General features: G+C 40.5%; 1 protein-coding gene across 2 annotated transcripts in view; it reads left to right on the forward strand.

The window, feature by feature from the left end:
• Positions 1-21,314, forward strand: part of LOC126262644 (DNA ligase 1) — a 125,741-nt gene that overhangs the window by 67,482 nt on the left and 36,945 nt on the right. For both annotated transcript variants that reach the window (XM_049959418.1, XM_049959408.1), the window contains exons 7-8: positions 13,976-14,165; positions 15,499-15,671. In XM_049959418.1, coding sequence (XP_049815375.1) covers positions 13,976-14,165; positions 15,499-15,671 — 363 coding nt within the window. The remainder of the gene's footprint in view (positions 1-13,975; positions 14,166-15,498; positions 15,672-21,314) is intronic.

Below are 21,314 nucleotides of genomic sequence, written 5' to 3' on the forward strand. Positions count from 1 at the left end.
GACGTTCCTCTTTGTCCTATGGGTCTCTGTGCATCAGTGAAAGAAAATCTGAAAGCCATGACTGCAGAACTTGTATATGGCTAGCCAATACAACCTCCTGGCGAGTTCTTTGACATGTCAGACGACCACATTTTACCATCAAGACTTTGTGCATAATCTATGTACACAAATCCGGCAGCTATGTCCATTTGCTCTGAGTGAGCAACAGACCTGTTGCCCCTTTATTTTCAACGAGCTACAGAGATGTGATTATGTTTTTTGTATGGCATGATGCAGAGCATAAGCCACTGTAGTCACCTTACGACAGACCGTACCACTTTATCAGCAGGGGGGAAAAGACCATCAAGATCGGCATGGTGGGCACCCAGTGATCCCCACCATTGACAAGCCCAAACGAGATTTCAGCACACTCTTCACTGGTATGGTCTCATCCACAGACACACCCACCACTTACTCAAACATACCAGCCGTTCCAGTGCCCGATACAGATAAACCACGACGAATGATGATGTGTTGAGTGGTACTTAAGTAAATAAATTAGTGAAATCAAAGTGAAATAGAAATTAGAATATAAATGAAAAACTTGGTTTAGTTTAGAGTGTTACATACTCGTAAACAGCGGGCCGAACAGCAGAACAGAAGAGACAATGACCGTGAAGTCAGCAAGTTCCACATAAGCGGGCGCTGTCGATTCAGCTGTCAGGGCATCGCCCGACCGGCTCACGTGTTTCTCAATTGTCGTATGTGAGCAAAGGCCCTCGCCTACATCCCAAGAGCCAATGACCGACGTAAAGAAGATTCTTCGAGAAGCTATTCAATGTGACAGAAGAGGCAATGACCGGCTCACGTGTTTCTCAGTCGTCACATGGGATCAAAAGCCCTCGCCTACATTCCAAGAGCCAATGACCGACGTTAAGAAGATTCTTCGAGGAGCTTCTCAACGTGACAGAAGAGGCAATGACCGTGTGAAGTCGTTCACCTCCAGTAAACTGAAGTGAATAAATACGCGAGACGCAGTGGGCCAGACGGAGGGCGACTGAGACGGAGGCGAAGAAGACGAATAAGTAGCAGTAGTTTTCAGTCAGTTTCGGTGCTGAAGACCGTCATGCAAGAAGAGTCTACATCATGCACAGACGCACCAAGTCCGCTGCTGTAATGGAATAGCAAGCAGCAGCCGCGGCGCCAGAAGAGAGAAGTTAAAAGGTATTTGAAGTCTGATCTTTACGTACTCGGGTGACTCGTGAGGACGGGAAGGAGACGGCCTCACATCAGCAGTCACCTGTGAGCTGGGATGAAGATCTGACAGCCGAAGACTGGCAAGCGGGAGTCCGTGGTTCGAGTCCGGGACACTGGCCTTCCCCCGCCACGCCGCTCCGCTGGTCGACGCACAACACACGCGGCCGCTTGGAGAAGAGAAACACTGGGACGCCACATCCAAGGTATCACCATCCGATGCACGACTTCGCTCGCAATAATTAAACAGGCCACCTCGCGCTGCGCGTCTCCAGTCAACTGGGCGAGACGGCGACACGAGATACACACCGCTATGCGTAATCAGACGCCACCGCCGCCGCCGCTGCCGCAGCAGAAGACTTCACAAACGACACAGCTGCCGCTCTCCGAACCAGAACATCCCGTAAGATACAGTTGTACAAATCTTCAATAAAAGTTATCTTATGTAAAAATGATGTTTCATTCGACCTCATACCCGAGCCAAGGAAGAACCCACCCTGCCCACATGTTGTTAAGAGAGAAAAGTTAATTTATTTAATATTTTCACCCTAACAGAATGCCTTAGAATGCTCATCCTGACAATTGACTTGCATCAAAAGAGAAAACCCAGTTACATTTAGTGACAGAAGTGTCACATTTAGTATCACAACTGTTACAGATGGTTGGCTGCAGCTTGCCCAAGACCTGTTGTGACCTAGTCTGGACTGCATGTCTGATTCAACAAGAAATATCGTTGATACTAAAGGCGGAGTGGTGAATTGCAGCATTAAAGGCAGTGCAGTGCTGCACATGTTAATGATTACTCCATGCATTGATTTATTAAACCCGCAACAACACACAGAATTTCATTATGTGGTCTTAATACAATCTCTGAAATATCCAATGTACTATGCGACCACATTAATGTCACCGACTATATTCAGTGTCAGAACAGTGTTTTACTACATTACAGTTGTACAACAGATTTCAATTACTATGAATTGTTTATAGTCACGTATTTGGTGATCATTGTAAGATCAAGTGCATTTCATATGTTAATAAAGCGGCTACTGAAATCTTCTGTGATTTTTGTTGTTGTACAAGCCTGGTTGTTTCTTTAACATTTGTTTTGAATGTGTAGTGGTTTGAATGTAGATTTTCGTTTCTTCCAAAATGTCCATTAGTTGGCCACTGGAAGCATAATGTGAAATAGTTTCTCTTTATGTTTTCAATGGAGTGTTTATTTTCTCTGAGGGTCAGCCAAAAGCTGAAAGATTATTTTCACAAACATTTATGTACTCTCTATGATTTGTTTGTTTGATATAAACTTTATGACATTCACTGCATTCAACTTTGTAAACACCAGAATGATTATATCATTGTGCTTTGTCTGTTTTATGAATGATGTTAGCTCCTAACGTGTTGCTGCTACAGAACCCTGTTATCAGGAGAAAGAAACCTGGCGTTCTACGGATCGGAGCGTGGAATGTCAGATCCCTTAATCGGGCAGGTAGGTTAGAAAATTTGAATAGGGAAATGGATAGATTAAAGTTAGATATAGTGGGAATTAGTGAAGTTCGGTGGCAGGAGGAACAAGACTTCTGGTCAGGTGACTACAGGGTTATAAACACAAAGTCAAATAGGGGTAATGCAGGAGTAGGCTTAATAATGAATAGGAAAATAGGGACACGGGTAAGCTACTACAAACAGCATAGTGAACGCATTATTGTGGCCAAGATAGATACGAAGCCCACATCTACTACAGTAGTACAAGTGTATATGCCAACTAGCTCTGCAGATGACGAAGAAATTGAAGAAATGTATGATGAAATAAAAGAAATTATTCAGATAGTGAAGGGGGACGAAAATTTAATAGTCATGGGTGACTGGAATTCGAGTGTAGGAAAAGGGAGAGAAGGAAACGTAGTAGGTGAATATGGATTGGGGCTAAGAAATGAAAGAGGAAGCCGCCTGGTAGAATTTTGCACAGAGCACAAATTAATCATAGCTAACACTTGGTTTAAGAATCATGAAAGAAGGTTGTATACATGGAAGAACCCTGGAGATACTAAAAGGTATCAGATAGATTATATTATGGTAAGACAGAGATTTAGGAACCAGGTTCTAAATTGTAAGACATTTCCAGGGGCAGATGTGGACTCTGACCACAATCTATTGGTTATGACCTGTAGATTAAAACTGAAGAAACTGCAAAAAGGTGGGAATTTAAGGAGATGGGACCTGGATAAACTGAAAGAACCAGAGGTTGTACAGGGTTTCAGGGAGAGCATAAGGGAACAATTGACAGGAATGGGGGAAAGAAATACAGTAGAAGAAGAATGGGTAGTTTTGAGGGATGAAGTAGTGAAGGCAGCAGAGGATCAAGTAGGTAAAAAGACGAGGGCTAGTAGAAATCCTTGGGTAACAGAAGAAATATTGAATTTAATTGATGAAAGGAGAAAATATAAAAATGCAGTAAATGAAGCAGGCAAAAAGGAATACAAACGTCTCAAAAATGAGATCGACAGGAAGTGCAAAATGGCTAAGCAGGGATGGCTAGAGGAGAAATGTAAGGATGTAGAGGCTTATCTCACTAGGGGTAAGATAGATACTGCCTACAGGAAAATTAAAGAGACCTTTGGAGATAAGAGAACCACTTGTATGAACATCAAGAGCTCAGATGGAAACCCAGTTCTAAGCAAAGAAGGGAAAGCAGAAAGGTGGAAGGAGTATATAGAGGGTCTATACAAGGGCGATGTACTTGAGGACAATATTATGGAAATGGAAGAGGATGTAGATGAAGATGAAATGGGAGATACGATACTGCGTGAAGAGTTTGACAGAGCACTGAAAGACCTGAGTCGAAACAAGGCCCCCGGAGTAGACAACATTCCATTGGAACTACTGACGGCCTTGGGAGAGCCAGTCCTGACAAAACTCTACCATTTGGTGAGCAAGATGTATGAAACAGGCGAAATACCCTCAGACTTCAAGAAGAATATAATAATTCCAATCCCAAAGAAAGCAGGTGTTGACAGATGTGAGAATTACCGAACAATCAGTTTAATAAGCCACAGCTGCAAAATACTAACACGAATTCTTTACAGACGAATGGAAAAACTAGTAGAAGCCGACCTCGGGGAAGATCAGTTTGGATTCTGTAGAAATACCGGAACACGTGAGGCAATACTGACCTTACGACTTATCTTAGAAGGAAGATTAAGGAAAGGCAAACCTACATTTCTAGCATTTGTAGACTTAGAGAAAGCTTTTGACAATGTTGACTGGAATACTCTCTTTCAAATTCTGAAGGTGGCAGGGGTAAAATACAGGGAGCGAAAGGCTATTTACAATTTGTACAGAAACCAGATGGCAGTTATAAGAGTCGAGGGACATGAAAGGGAAGCAATGGTTGGGAAGGGAGTAAGACAGGGTTGTAGCCTCTCCCCGATGTTATTCAATCTGTATATTGAGCAAGCAGTAAAGGAAACAAAAGAAAAAATCGGAGTAGGTATTAAAATCCATGGAGAAGAAATAAAAACTTTGAGGTTCGCCGATGACATTGTAATTCTGTCAGAGACAGCAAAGGACTTGGAAGAGCAGTTGAACGGAATGGATGGTGTCTTGAAGGGAGGATATAAGATGAACATCAACAAAAGCAAAACGAAGATAATGGAATGTAGTCGAATTAAGTCGGGTGATGCTGAGGGTATTAGATTAGGAAATGAGACACTTAAAGTAGTAAAGGAGTTTTGCTATTTGGGGAGCAAAATAACTGATGATGGTCGAAGTAGAGAGGATATAAAATGTAGACTGGCAATGGCAAGGAAAGCGTTTCTGAAGAAAAGAAATTTGTTAACATCGAGTATAGATTTAAATCTCAGGAAGTCATTTCTGAAAGTATTTGTATGGGGTGTAGCCATGTATGGAAGTGAAACATGGACGGTAAATAGTTTGGACAAGAAGAGAATAGAAGCTTTCGAAATGTGGTGCTACAGAAGAATGCTGAAGATTAGATGGGTAGATCACATAACTAATGAGGAGGTACTGAATAGGATTGGGGAGAAGAGGAGTTTGTGGTACAACTTGACAAGAAGAAGGGATCGGTTGGTAGGACATGTTCTGAGGCATCAAGGGATCACCAATTTAGTATTGGAGGGCAGCGTGGAGGGTAAAAATCGTAGGGGGAGACCAAGAGATGAATACACTAAGCAGATTCAGAAGGATGTAGGTTGCAGTAGGTACTGGGAGATGAAGAAGCTTGCACAGGATAGAGTAGCATGGAGAGCTGCATCAAACCAGTCTCAGGACTGAAGACCACAACAACAACAACATGATAAAAGTCTCCAGTATGGAAGTAGTACAAATTTATCGTTGTTGCTTGTTTTAATCTTTATCAGCATGACTCCATTTTGTATTTAATTTCTTTTTATGTGGTTTGTTGACTAGCTCTGGGTTACAGCCATTACTGATTGCCAGTCGTGAGCATATTTAGTTCTGGTTTAATATTTGTGTAGCTGAGAGGGTATTTGCTGCTTTGATCTTCCGCTGATCAGAAGTATGGTTCACAGGTGACGTGGACGATTTGGAAGAGAGAGAAATTTACATTTGCACGACCAAGTTCACAGAACAAATATTAAACAAACAAACAGTTGTGCAACAAGAAATTCATAGAAAATTTCAGTAACAGCTTAATGACTCCATTCTTCATTAATCACCAAATACTAGATTCAAAGCAATTCATAGAAATAAAAATTTATTGTACAACTGTAATGTAAGATAACACAGTCTCTCACACTAAATATAGTCAGTGATGTTAATGCAGGTTACATATGCTATGGGACAACTGGGAAATCTGGGAAAAACCCTGAAATTTTTTAATCTTGGAGAAAACCGGGAAACACCCGGGAATTTTTCAGAAGTCTAGGAATTTTTTGTTGTTTTAGTCTTCAGTAAAATGTGTCAAAGGCTTTAGTACAAAGACTGTGGAAACTTCGTAACAATAAACTCCTGCCGTTGAGCATGACATTACAACTGTTTACATTAAGTTCGTTTGAGCAATTGTCCGTGCGCTCAAGCGCATGCGCAGTTGAGTTGTGGCTACTTGGAAGTGTGGCTGTTAGTTGTACTAGCAATAGCAACAAGCATCCGGGTGCTACTCAGAAAAAATTTTCTGGCATGCCCAAGCTGCCATATTCGCACATGGGCATAGCAGTCTGGATTGTAGTGGGGAGGGTGTTAGTCTCCTTGTAAGCCATGTATACGTTAAGTGATTTTGCTGTTTCCTCTTTGTGTACACTTCTCACATCAAATGAAAACAAAACTAATTTCTGTGGTTGGGAGCTATCAAGTGAATTAAAATACATTCACATAAGTACGAAAGACTAACCTATGTTATTAGTTTCAGTTTTCTGGTTTCATTTTGTTTCCTTGTTTTTGGCAATCGCCTTGCAGAACAATGAAGTTATTTTTGTCAGTTTGCTCAGTAAATGTGGCTTTTATTAATCTTTTCCCCAGAGGCAGTCAGTTTATTAGAAACGAAGTTTTCGTTCCACACTATTGGCTAGATTCAACTGTTCACTGAATTTCAAGTGCATGGTGTCATCTTCTGGCACATATGGCATTACTCCATTATAAAGAACCAAATATGAGGTAATACAGTACTGGCACTTCAAGGAAATTTGCATCCATACTGAAAAGCTTAATATTAGGTTGGGACCTATTTCAATTTGAATTTGGTCATATGAATGTGCACTTCAAGCCAAATCATGCGTTTTGTGTGTGTTACAAAATTTCAATGCTCTTGGGAGTATCCCTTTTTTTTATGTAAGATCTCATAATTCTATACATGTAGGAACATATGGGCTTCCTACATCATCGTAGCTGCCCATGCACAGTAACACCTGTTTTCTGGTGCTCGCTGGCAACTGCTGAAATGAAGCGATTTCTAAGATTGCAGGAAAATATTGTGAATGGTGCTTTGAAAACCATGAATTTCAAAGTAAATTTCCTTTTACACAAGATGTATGTTATGTGTGCGAATGTGCAATGAATTTCTTAAATCACAGAGCGTTTGACTTTCATTTAAAACTTAACAAATTGAGGACTAGCCACTTAGAAGAATTTTGAGCCCAGAAGACCAGACGTTAATATCGTCATTTAAAACTTTACTGGCATATTTGTGTAATGTATTTTAAAGTGTAACACACGCAAAAAAGACCAACATTATATGTAAAAGCTTAACTTTCCTTGTAGCTACACTACATACGTTAATTTAAACAATTATTTTTCCTATTTGTGTGTTCACACTACTTAACAGTGATGTTGCTATCGGCTGACTGCATCACGTGTCCTATGCTCTGAATATCTGCTGTCATTGGCTGGTGGAGATCACGTGATACGAGCTGTGATTCACTTACAAAAGCACATTTCAATCTTGATATCAATGCTTCGGAAACTAACATGCTATCTCGAATCTATATTTTTGTAATACAAATACAAAAATATGCAGCATGTCGTAATATGAAAATATGTAGCATGAATTTTGCTACACATCACAGACCTCTCCAAAACTTTTTTCCACACTGGTGTATAAAACCTTTACCATTCAAAGGATTGATATTTTTACACCCCTGAGGGAAAGTATACTGCCACTTATCATGGTAAAAGTATATTTTTCACCGTGGAAGAAGTGTGTTTTCAAGTGGGGAAAAGTGCATCTTTAACTGGGAAATCCAGGGAAAATTGAAGATTTCTTTTTTTCCTTGTTCATTCGTGTATACACCCTGTAATACAATCACAGAGTAAATTGAATATATCAGTGATTACACAAGACAATATAATAAAAGTTTTTGCATAAGCAGCTGTCAAAATTATGACAACACGAAAATAAGTCACTATGACACACAGTGGACTCCCAACAAGAACAAATTCTCCATTATGTATGAAATATCATTGTCACATGGATCACATCTTGCTGGATATTGAAAGTGCCACTATTAAAACAAATATACGTTATACTCGTACAGTGACATACTACAGCTACAATTGTGACATACTTTAACACAGAACGATACAAAATACATAAGTAATTACCATCTCAATCATGTTATTACTGATACCTTTAGTCTCCACAATCGATGCATCCATTCGTAAAAAACTTCGTTCTTCGTAATAGGTGGCTTATGAAAATGGACAAGGCCTGTATCTTGTCAGCTAATACATAATTAGTACCTTTGGTGCAAACAATTAAAATGTCTATTCCTCAATATTTGAGAGCTGCAATGAGGGCATGGTAAAAGCCTTTATACACAGAAGAGCGAAAGAAATTGTTACACCTGCCTAATATCATGTACGGTCCCCACGAGCATGCTGAAGGATCTGCAGCATGACTTTGCATGGACTCTGTCAATGTCTGAAGTAGTGCTGGAGGGAATTGACATCATGAATCCTGCAGTGCTGTCCATAAATCCGTAAGAGTATGATGGAGTGGAGATCTTCTCTGAATAGCACGTTGCAAGGCATCCCAGATATGCCCAATAATGTCTGGGGAGTTTGGTGGCCAGGGGGTGTGTTTAAACTCGGAAGAGTGTTCCTGGATGTGTGGGGTGTCACATTGTCCTACTGGAATTTCCAGAGTCCGTCGGAATGCTCAGTGGACATGAGTGGATGAAGGTGATCAGACAGGATGCTTACATACATTTCACTCACCTGTCAGTGTCGTATCGAGACAAATCAGGGTCCCATATCACTCCAACTGCACACGCCCTACATCATTACAGAGTTGCCACAAGCTTGAACAGTCTCCTGCTGACATACAGTGCCCATGGACTCATGAGGTTGTCTCCACACCCATACATGTCCATCCACTTGATACAAATTGAAACTAGACTTGTCTGACCAGGCAACATGTTTCCAGTCATCAACATTCCAGTGTGGGTGTTGGTTTGCCCAGGCGAGGCATAAAGCTTTGTGTCGTTTTGAACGATTCTCTTCAGTCATCGTTGGTCCCATTCTTGCAGGATCTTTTTCCGGCCGCAGAGATGTTGGAGATTTGATGATGGTTGTACAGGAAAATTTCCACTTCATCCCTACCTCGGAGATGCTGTGTCCCATCGCTCGTGTGTTGACAGCAACACCACATTAACACTCCCTTAAATCTTGATAACCTGTCATTGTAGCAGCAATAACCAATCTAACAACTGCGCCAGACACTTGTTGTCTTATATAGGCGTTGCGACCACAGCTCCGTATTCTACCTGTTTACATCTCTCTGTATTTCAGTATGCATGCCTATACCAGTTTCTTTGGCGCTGCAGTGTATTTTTGTCTGTTGCCATTGGTGACCAAATTCATTTAATACAGTCTGAATGGAAGGTTTAAAATCTTTCATTGACTTTGTTCATAGGACCAGAACTTCCCAACATTTTCTGATATATTGTTTGCAAGGAGCTGACTGGAAGTGATCTTAGACTTAACACTGAACTGTTTGTTCGTGGCATATTTTTCTGTTGAGTTTTCTTAGACGTTATCCACAGATTTTCTTTCTTGGCAAGACTACATCAGTCTAGAAATTAGTCTTGTGTTCCGCAGTCAGTTATTCTAGAAGTCTTTCAACAGTTCAGTGTTGTCCATTGGATGTAAGAGAGAGCCGTGGCCATAAAACGATGCTGGACTTACATTGTAGTATATAATAAAAATGAGAATGTGGACAAGCGAAGTGAAAAAAATGAGTAATAGCTCCTCACAAATAACCTGCTCTCCTCCCATTTCTAAACGGATGATGTTGATGCTTCTCTTGAGTGTGCGGAAGAGTTTTTGGTGTTTGTTGGAGAAACTGAAAATTCCATACAGACATTCCTCTCTTAGAACACATGACAAATTCACTTTTTTAAAATTTTGTAACATTATTAACCAAAGTATGACTGCACTAACTTGATGTTCATAGACCATTGACTGTTCTGAGATCTTAGGATAAAGACAAAGAGAATTTGTCCTTAATATAGCATCAGTAATAAGTACTCCTGTAATTTTTTCCCAGTGAAATCTTGAAGTAAATTTAGCTATTTGAGCTAAACTGTGGGTGTCTATTTGGCTGTCAGTGTAGAGAAGTTTGACTGTTGTCAGTCAAGACATAGGAAACATCACAAGTCTGAATCTTGCTTCTATGTTTGTGGCTGATTTTAGAAGGACTTTAAATTCCTTCCAACTGCTGGACCCTCTTGGTTTGGTATGGTATTCATGCTATGCAGCATTTTTGTGATTTTTCCTTTGGATGAATCAAACAGTGGAAAGTCTAGGTTGGAATATCAACAATATCATAAAATGAATAGATTGGTACTCACCATAAAGATGACACTCTTGAGTTGCAGACAGGCAAATCGAAAAGACTGTTACACGTTGAGCTGTTGGCCAAAGCCTTCTTTTAAAAAATCACACACACATTCACACAAGCAGTCACATATAACCGCTATCTCCAGCTGTTGTGACCAGAATGAAAGCAGCAATCCAGAGTAGGGGAGGGATAGCAGGATACAGTTGGGGGAGGGGGGGGGGTGTATCCAGGGACTAGATGGGACCAGGACGACCGTGCCAGGCACAGTGTTGGGGGGAGGAGGTGGAATGGGCAGTGGAACAGGAGAGGAGCAGAGAAGGGGTGCATTGCCAGAGAGCAGCACACAATGAGGGTGAGGGAACATGAATTGGGAGGAGGTGATGGGGTAGATCGGGCGGAAACTATTGGCTGGAAGTTGGGGGATAGTAGGTTACCATAGGCTGAGGTCAGTGTAATTTCAAGAGTGCAGAATGTGTTGTACAGATAAGTCCCATCTATTGAGCTCAGAAAAGCTGGTGGCAGGCGAGAGGATTCATGTGGCTTGGGCTGTGAAGCAGCCATTGAAATCAAGCACTTTGTGTTTAGCTGTATGTTTTGCTGAGACAGGGTGGATTACTTTGCTTTTGGTCAGTTTGTCAGTGGCCATTCATCCTGGTGATCACCTAGTTGGTGGTCAAACCAACAGAAAAAGCTGTGCAATGATTGCAGCTGAGATATTACACAACATGACCCAGCCTTTGATTGGATAGGATAAACCTGTGACAGGACTGGAACAGAAAGTTCTGGTGGATGGATTGGTAGGTCTTGCACCTGGGTCTTCCAAAGGAATATAATCCCTGTGGCAAGGGGTTGGGATTGGGACTACTATATGGATGGACTAGGATGTTACGGAGATTGGATGGGCGACAGAACACCACTTCAGGAGGGGTAGGAGAAATCTTGGGTAGTATGCCTCTCATTTCAGGGCAGGATGATAGATGATCAAAGCCCTGACAAGGGATATTCAGTTATTTCAGTCAGAGTGGTCTTGTGTGTTCAAGGGGTCACTCCTTCGTAGCTGGTTCTTGGGGATGGTGGGAGGATTAGGGGTGTTTGGCGATATGGTGCAAGTAATCTGTTTGTAGACTACGTCTGGGAGATACTACCAATTTCAGACCTCATTGACCAACACTTCCAAGCCGTTGCTCAAAGTCTAGCCTTCCACGTCAAAGACACCAACCACTTCCTTTCCTTTGCCTCCTGGATCCCTACATGTCACTGTTGATGCCACTTCCCTGTACATCAACATCCCTCAGCCCATGGCTCACTGCTGTGGAACACTACCTCTCCCAGCGTCTTTGGACTTCAAACACACTGCCTCATTTATCTTACTAATGTATCATAACACCCAACTACTGGTATAGAAACAAATCCGCAGCATATCCGTGGTCACCTTCATGGCAACCTTCTATGCAAACCTGTTTATGGGCCATCTAGAGGAAACCTTCCTAGCTTTACAAAAACTCCAAATCCTTGCTCTGGTTCAGGTTCATTGATGATATCTTTATTATCTGGACTCAGGGCCAAGACAGCCTAGCCTTATTCCTTCACAACTTCAACACTTTCTCTTCTGTCCACTTCACATGGCCCTCCTCAACCCAGTGTACCACCTTCCTAGACAATGACCACCTCTATGGTGGCTCCATCCACACCTCTGTCCACATTAAAACCACCAGCAGTACCTTCCACAACAAAAAATCCCTCCCACAGCGTAGGCACCCAGGGGTGACTACCTGCAATGATAAGAACTCCCATGTCCAGTATGCTGAGGGTCTGACAAAGGCCTTATATACAGGCACCTAGTCTGCAAACAGATTTCCTGTGCCACATCGCCAAACACCCGCAATCCTCCTACCACCCCCAAGAACCACCTTTGAAGGAGTGCCCCCTTCATCACCCAGTACCACCCCAGACTGGAGCAACTGAACCACATCCTTCTTCAGGGCATTGGTTATTTATCATCATGTCCTGGTCTGAGGGACATACTACCCAAGGTCGTTCCCACTCCTTCTAAAATGGTGTTCCGTCGCCCACCCAAACTCCACAACATCCCAGGCCATCTCTATGGCACTTCCAATCCCAATCCCTTGCCACAGGGATATGATCCCTGTAAATGACCCAGGTGCAAGACCTGCCCAATCCACCCACCCAGCACTTCATAATCCGGTCATGTCACAGGCATTCCTACGCCATCAGAGGCTGGACCACTTGTGAAGGCAGCTTTTTACATTGGTTTGACCTCCAACCAGCTGTTCACCAGAATGAATGGCCACTTACAAACTGTGGCCAAGAACAAATTAGACCACCCTGTGGCACAACATGCAGCTGAGCATAGCATGCTTGATTTCATTGGCTGCCATCTGGATCCCCCCCCGCCTCCCCTCCACCATTACTTTTCTGAACTGCACAGACAGGAGTTATCCTTACAACTCACTCTCCACTATAGAAATTTTCCTGGTCTCACCCTTCTGTAAACTACTGTCTCAACACCCTCCAGCCAACAGTTTCCACCCCTATGCCCTATCACTTCCTCCCTATTCACATCCCCTCAACCTTATTGCTCTTCCACTAGCACATCCATTGACCTTTTCTCCTTCCCTATTTTTTCCTTTTCGTGTCCGTTCCTCCCTCCCCTGTAGCTCCCCCCATGGCCCCTTAATATTGAGCCTGGTGGCCTTGTCCTGCTGCCATGTAGTCCCTGCTGCAACACTCTGCCTGACACTGCCCCCCCCCCCCCCCCCCCCTCTCTCTCTCTCTCTCTCTCTCTCTCTCTCTCTCTCTCTCTCTCTCTAACAACACACACACACACACACACACACACACACACACACACCTGTACCCTGCTATCCCTTCTCCGCCTCACTGTGGATTGCTGCTTTTGTCCAACGCAACAGTTTCATTCTGGTTGTAGCAACCACAGATAGTGGTCATGTGAGTGAGGTGTGTCTACTTGTGTGAATGACTGTGTTTGTTTCCTTTTCTGGAGAAGGCTTAAACCAAAAGCTTAATGTTGTTTGTGTTGCACTCACATTACTCATATATGCCAACAGATTTTCAGGTCCCCACATGTTTGTATGACTATTGTGCAGTCCATACTGGGCTGCTTGTAGATGACTGTACAGCAAACTTATTACAAATACGAAAGAAGAGTGAAAATAAGATGAGCTGAGAATGGTGTCTGGGTGCCCTGTAATACTGTTTGCTGCCTCTGATTTCTCATTCCAGTCTTATATGATAAAAATATGCACATAAAATTGTGTAAACTATTTTAAAACAGTTTTTCTTGTGTTTACTATTCTCTCTTTTCTTTTGAAGTGTTCTGGAACAACTTTGTCATATTTATTTCTGTGATCAATGGCATTTGTGACTCACATGTAATGTTTTCTATAGCTCCCACAAAAGCGAAAGCAAAAACTGATGAAACAAAACAGAACAGTCCAGTTACAGAAGAAAAAAATGAAGCTGGAAGCAAAAAAGGTACTCCTATGATGGGATTAAAATCTGAGTCTGTGTCAGATTATGAACCCACAAAAAATGATTATCACCCTATTGAAGATGCATTCTGGAAACAAGGAGAAAAGTGAGTATATTGAAAATGGAAAAACTTCCCTTCTCATCCTGTCCAGTAAGTCTCCCCTCACCCAGGGTTCTGGGTGACTTTCCCAAACTCTAATCTTTTTCCTAAACCTCTCGCGTCCTTTTCCTTCACTCCTCTTCCTTCCCCTTCAACCCTTCTGCTGGAGGAAGCAACCACTGTCTCAGAAGGCTTGCATGCATAAAACTTTGTTGCCGTTGCTTGGTGAGAAGATTTTTTTATCTATCCAGTTTCATTATATTTTATTGTAGGAAATGAAGACCAATGAACAATTTTATCTGAAATTGTGTAACTAACGATGTATGTCATACTTGTGTAGCTAATATGAATATAGACTGAGGATTGTGAAGTTAGTGCCTAAAGTTCATTCACTAAACTTCTTTTGATATTCGTTGCGAAGGCTTTTGTCTTCACTAAGAGTGGAAATTGCATCAGCAGCAATCAAATTGTCACTTCCCTCGAATTATTTCCTTTACAAAGGCACAAAATGAAGTCAATACATTTTGCATTGTAATTTCTCATCATGTTAGCCAGATATCAATAAACAGTCTTGATAAATACTGGTGTAAAATGAAAAATTCATTTGAAAAAATTATGAAAATTTCAAGAAGACGATAGAAATGCCAGTATGTCAGGAGATTCAACTCCTAGTATTGCCAACAGAATTATCAGCAGAAATTAATACTCCTGGCTTTCGAAAATATACTTTCGTCATTCTGGGAGGAAAGAGAATTTCATTGGGGCAAGTTTTTGCTGTCAGTAGTTGGGTCCTTCTCAGTTCAAGGTCTGACTGACACGACCCCCACTCACCTACACGCGCGCACACACACACACACACACACACACACACACACACACACACCAGCAGCAACAACAACAACACAACCGCCCCACCATCTTTAACATTTCCCGTGCCTCTTTCCTTCCTGAAGAAGGAACATACAGTTCCAGAAGCTTGGCGTATTATTTTCTATGTTTAAGTGTTTCTATCAAGAAATAATGATAAGTTTCGTTTGTCACTCATATTCAGTGAATTTGTCACATAACTGATTAATAGGATATGAGTTGATAGTTAAAATCTTTTGCTGGAAAGATGTGAGGTATTGCTCAATGAAAATGTTTGTAACCATGGAATTTCTGGATTTTGAGAGTTAACGGAAGGTTAAAATTCATTCAAGAAGAGGTGGTTTCTTGATGCAGTGTTATGATGTGAGTTACTATGTTATATTTGTTTCCACCTTTCCGCAACTGATAACTAGATGCTCCTCTTCTGTGTGAAACAGTATAAGCTAATGAATGACATTTTTCCCATTTCCAGGGTGCCATACCTTGCACTTGCAAAAACTTTTGAATCAATTGAGAACATTTCAGCAAGGCTTAAAATTATTGAGATCCTTGCTAACTATTTTCGGTCTGTAATAGTTCTGAGTCCAGACGATCTACTTCCAAGTATTTATCTGTGTTTGAACAAGCTGGCTCCAGCATATGAAGGTATGTTCATTTAACTGTACACAGCTGGTCGATTCCATGTCAAGTCTAATTTCAGGAAAAGTTCCTACATGACCTCCACAGATTTCGCTGAAATTTTGTGTGAACATCCATACATGTTCCCAGTAAACATTGGTAAAGTTTCAGGACCACTAATTCCATACTTGTGGGGATGAAGTCATTTATTTGACCCCATTGTGCAGCTATCAACAGTGTACCTGTCAGTTTTTGGCAGCTTTGAGACATAATACCTCTGTTAGTATTTTCTTCAAAGAAACAAAACTAGGCCATCTTGCACAACTTTTTGCTCTCTTGTAAGTGAAAGAATAATAATAATAATAATAATAATAATAAAAGGTTTCCTGATCAATTTCCATATGTTTAATATGAAACAAAGTTGACCAAAAAAATAGATGCTCAGAAAAAAATTTAAAGTTAAGCTTTTAATATCTCCGGAAATAATTGTGGGATGAACCTGAAACCTTGCACTTAATAAATTAGCAATACAAGGACTTACATCATAAAATTTCATTCTCCTATCGATTTACTATAGCTTACAAGTTGAAGTTAAAGCTGACAACTTCTTCGAAAAGTGCCAAAAATGGCTATTTTGGTCCACTTAAAAAGTTGTATGCAAACTCTTTTAAACTGTTTTCACTAGAAAGACCGTGTCCTAAACCATGTAAAAACTAGATTTGGTTTTGGATGCGAGTATATAAGGCCCTAAAAAACGACGACATGATGGAGGTGCATTGAGAATGGGCCCATATTCCACTTATACTCAAATTAAATCTGACATATGTTCTACAATTCTTTAGTACTCTCTGTGGAAGGTAACATCCTCTCTGTGGAAGGTAACATCAAAAGTCTTATGACTAGGAGATGAACTTCAGTCAGAAGAACTGCAAATAAGTGGTTTTTTAGACATCTCTACAGCATTTAACTCCACAAAATTCTTTTTTTATAAAAAATGAAAAGGAAAAAGGGTCCCTTAAAAACAATAGTTTTTTTTCTTTTTCTGGCTGTAATAATTTGAGGCAGTCACAATTGATAAATTTAATTGTTTAGATTCTGTCTTATCAAAAATTCTTCTCAAACTATTCCATCAGTGACACATCTGGCTGGTATTAGTTTTTTCCTCATGACATTCTACAGCAAATTAATGAAACCTGTAAAAATTTTAAGTGGCCTGAAGTAAACATAAGCTTAGGATCCTAAAAGAGATCGCTTCTAACTTTAGCCTCTGGGCTTGAGATCCTGTGTAGAAAAACCATTATCAGGCTTTGGAACGTGTAGTAAACTAACCCACGCACAGCTGCTGTTGCACAACTGTCGAGCATGGACCCGAGAGCAAATGGAGTGCTCGTTTTCTCACTTAAAAGGGCACTAGCAATGGTTAAGCTACCGTAGCAACACATTGCTATTATTTCCATCAGTACACTAATAATCCACATAAAACTGCATACTGTCCTTACACAAAGTACACTGTACCTTAAACTGGAATTCAGCTAGCACTTCAGTAGCATTGCACAATAAACGGACATACTAATAATCCTCTCTAAAGTGAATCCATTCCAAAAAAATGTCCGGAAGACTGCTGTGAACTTTACCATAATTTCACATTGTGACAGTGATGTAAAACATGAAGACTATTTATACAGTGTGTGCTGCAGAAGTTGTCAGTTGTGCAACAATTTTGCTGCAGTGTTTTCCTCCACTGCTTTGGTAATTCTTAGTTAACCTGTGAAATTTATAAGCTGTTTAATTTTGTAATGATAGTAGAAAAACTGACTGAAATATATCGCGATGATTCATGACGAGACCCCTCTTTTATGAAGGTTTTCTATTTATTTGGACTTTATCGCACTTCCTGACCCTTAAGGCTTCCGATATCGCCTTTCGTAGAGAGTAATAAAAAATTGTAGAATACAATAAAATATGTCAGCTGTGAGTACCATTTGAATATGGGCCCATTTTCAATGCATCTCCAGCTTGATGTTTTTTAGGGCTGTATATGCTCACATTGCAAAACCAAATCTAGTTTTCAGATGGTTTAAGATGTGGTCTTTCTAATGAAAATGATTTTAAAAAGTTTGCAGAAGACTTTTTTAAAGTGGACCATAGATAGCCATTTTTGCCATTTTTAGAAGAAATCTTTAATTTTAACCTCAACTTGTAAACTATTGAAAAACTCTCTCTCTCTCTTCTCAGCGATCACAGGCCCTGTACTCCACGCACTGCATCAACGATCTGCTTCCACCTCCTTCTATCTCTCGCAGCCTCTCTCCACCCTGCGGAAATTCCTAATCCTGTGATGTCCTTATCTGTGTCACTTTCCACCTTGTACGAGGTCGCCCAATGGTCTTGTTGCTTGGAGAGTTCCTTCAAATGCTTTCTTGGTGATTTTGTTGTTTTCCATTCTGGCCACATGTCCAGCCCATTGCAGTCTCCTACTTTTTAATTTCTGGATGATAGTGGGTTGCTTCATTAACTGATAAATTTCATTGTTCTTTCGAATTCTCCATATGCCATTCTCCAACACAGGTCCCCAGATTTTTCTCATTACTTTTCTTTCAAAAACATTCAGTTTTTCTCTTCCATTCTTTGTAATTGTCCAGCTTTCTGAACCGTACAGTACTATGGGGCAGATAATAGTGCTGTATATCTTCATCTTTGTGGTGATTGACAAAGCTTTAATTTTGAGTAGGTTGATTAGTGAGTACAGACATCTTGACCCTGAGGCTATTCATTCATTTATATCCATTGTTATGATATTTTTACTGTTGAAATGTGATCCAAGGTATTTAAACTGGAGAACTTTCCTGAATTTAGAATGTTGGTCAATTTCAAAGTAAGGATTTGGGTTTATGACTCGGCCTGTTTCCATATATTCGGTTTTCTCTTGGTTAATCAAGAGCCCGATTTTGCTGGCACTTTGCTTGAGAGATCTGTACATGTCTTTCAGTTCTTCTTTAGTTTCACTTAGCAACACTATATCTTCTTCATAAGCCAGGAGTTTTACTTCACTGTGTTCGAATCGGAGACCATTGTATAGATGTAAATTACTCTCCCGAACCACTTTCTCTAGGAGAATGAAATTTTATATTGTAATACCTCGTATTTGTAAGTTAAGACGTGCAATGTTTTAGATTTATCCCACAATTACTTCCTGAGATATAAAAAGCTAAATGTTACCTTATTTTGTAGCGTCAATTTTTGCTGCAAATTATCCATATGAAAATTGCTCATGAAGCCTTTTTTACCATTTTGCTTAAGAAAATACAAAAAATTGCACAATTTGGCCTAATTTTGTTTCTTATGTGAAAATATTGCTGGAGATATCACATCTCAAAGTGGCTGAAAACTCATAGGAGCACTGTTGATAGCTACACTGTGGAGTCAAAAAAGTGACTATACCTCCAGAAGTATGTTTATTGGGAACACGTGTGAATGTTCATATGAAACATAACCAAAATCCATGATGGTCATGGAAGAACCCTTTAACTGCTTTTCTGTAGTAGTCTTAAAACTATTGTGGAATTACCAGAAGATATATGGTTAACATTGAATGCCATTACTCTTTTTTTCCTTTCAAGACATGTGGATTGTATGTCAACTAATGTCATAACTAGAGACTGGATTACATGCACCATAAAAACCTTAAAATATGCACACAGACATGCATGAAAAATGCTTAAAAATGCATGAAAACTGAAAACTGTCAAAATATGCAAGATCAAATAATAATAATAATAATAATAATAATAAAACATGGTAGTTACTGTGTGCATTATGTCTCAAAAGTTGAACCTGTACATATCAATTACGAGGAAGAGGGCCAGCCACGCGAAAGATCGATTCATTTAGAACGATGATACCTTTTTCTGAGTACTTTCTGGTAGAGGTTAGGAAGGGGGCCATTCTAGGATTATTTTTTAAAAACTTGCGAAATGGGGGCGCATACCATGTTCCAAGAATTGGACGTTCTTTGCTGTTGTCGGTAACAAGCGGATGCGATGCGAGGGAGTCACAGCAAAACATTTGATATGTACAGGACCAACTTCGAGATATATTGCACGCAGAGGGGCACTCTCAAAAACTCATTAATATTTTATTTAAAAAACAACATACAGTCGTGAACTTTTTTGAACAGCATTAACTTTTAATTAATACTATTGGACCAAAGCACCATTTAAAATTTATTTTACATTTCTCTACTATTTTAAACATAAATGACCAAGTACTGTTCCAAATGTTTGGTAATAAGATTTTGTCTTCGATCACTCAAAGCACTTTTGTAATTAGAAAAGGACTGTTCTACACCAACTGAGGTAATTGGGCAGTATTTGAATTTGGGTGCTATATTGGCAGTTATTTCCAGAATGAGATTTTCACTCTCCAGTGGAGTGCACGCTGATATGAAACAACGTGGTAGATGAAAACTGTGTGCCGGACCGAGACACGAACTCAAGACCTTTGCCTTTCGCGGACAAGTGCTGTACCATCTGATCTACCCAAGCACGACTCACGACCTGTCCTCACAGCTTCAGTTCTGCCAGTACCTCGTCTCGTACCTTCCAAACTTCATAGAAACTTTTCTGCAAACCTTGCAGAACTAGCACTCCTGGAAGAAAGGATATTGCGGAGACATGGCTTAGACACACCTGGGATTCGCAGGAGAGCTTCTCTGAAGTTTGTAAGGTAGGAGACGAGGTACTGGCAGAATTGAAGCTGTGAGGATGGGTCATGAGTCGTGCTTGGGTAGCTCAGATGGTAGAGCTCTTGCCCGCGAAAGGCAAAGGTCCCAAGTTCGAGTCTCGGTCCAGCACACCGTTTTAATCTGCCAGGAAGTTTGGCAGTTATTGTTTCTGGTAAAAGGTCTCCCATCCCATTAATAAAAATATCAATTTGGGTCAAGGGTTCAAAGCCTGGATTGTAATGTTTTCATACTTTCCGTTAAGTTTTCTTGGGAATACCTGTGACAGTGAGGAGTTCACTAGAATAATTTTATTCATTAACTGAGTCGATTCATTCAACACTAAACCTTCAGTTTCAGACTTTTTAATACTTGCAAGTATGTGGGGAAAAATGAGTGCTAATCACAGCAGTGTCTTTTTTTAATACTGAGATCATAAAATGCTTCCTTTCACTGGCAAACCCTCTGCACTATTGAAGTCACTCATTGCTCCTCTAGTGGCCTGGAAATGTTCATCGTAAAACAACACAGCTTCGACCCACGGATCCGAACGAGTTACCACTGGTTCATTTGGCACATTTGGTAGTTATTTCTTTGTAAGTTTTGATGCGAGCTGGAGCCTTTAGAAACACTTTCTTGGTGGATGAAATCAGTTTATTTACATTCACAAATGTGGAATGTACTTCTGCAGCATGGTGATGTACCCCATGAGCAAAGCACGTCACATGAATCACATTGGGATAAAATACTCGGAGGGCTTTTTCTGCTTTGATCGTATAGGGAGCAGCATCTGAAATAAACACAAATGTCCTTTCATCTGTAGAAGGTACTGGAAATATTTTTCTAGTACTCTCATTCACAAATCTGGCAGTCGTAGAATGATTTACTTTTTAAACTTCTTTGCAGGCCTCTAAATAGGAAGAAGAAAGCTCTTCTTTTAAAGCACCAGC

Source organism: Schistocerca nitens, chromosome 1, assembly GCF_023898315.1.
Source record: "Schistocerca nitens isolate TAMUIC-IGC-003100 chromosome 1, iqSchNite1.1, whole genome shotgun sequence".
Taxonomy (NCBI): domain Eukaryota; kingdom Metazoa; phylum Arthropoda; class Insecta; order Orthoptera; family Acrididae; genus Schistocerca; species Schistocerca nitens.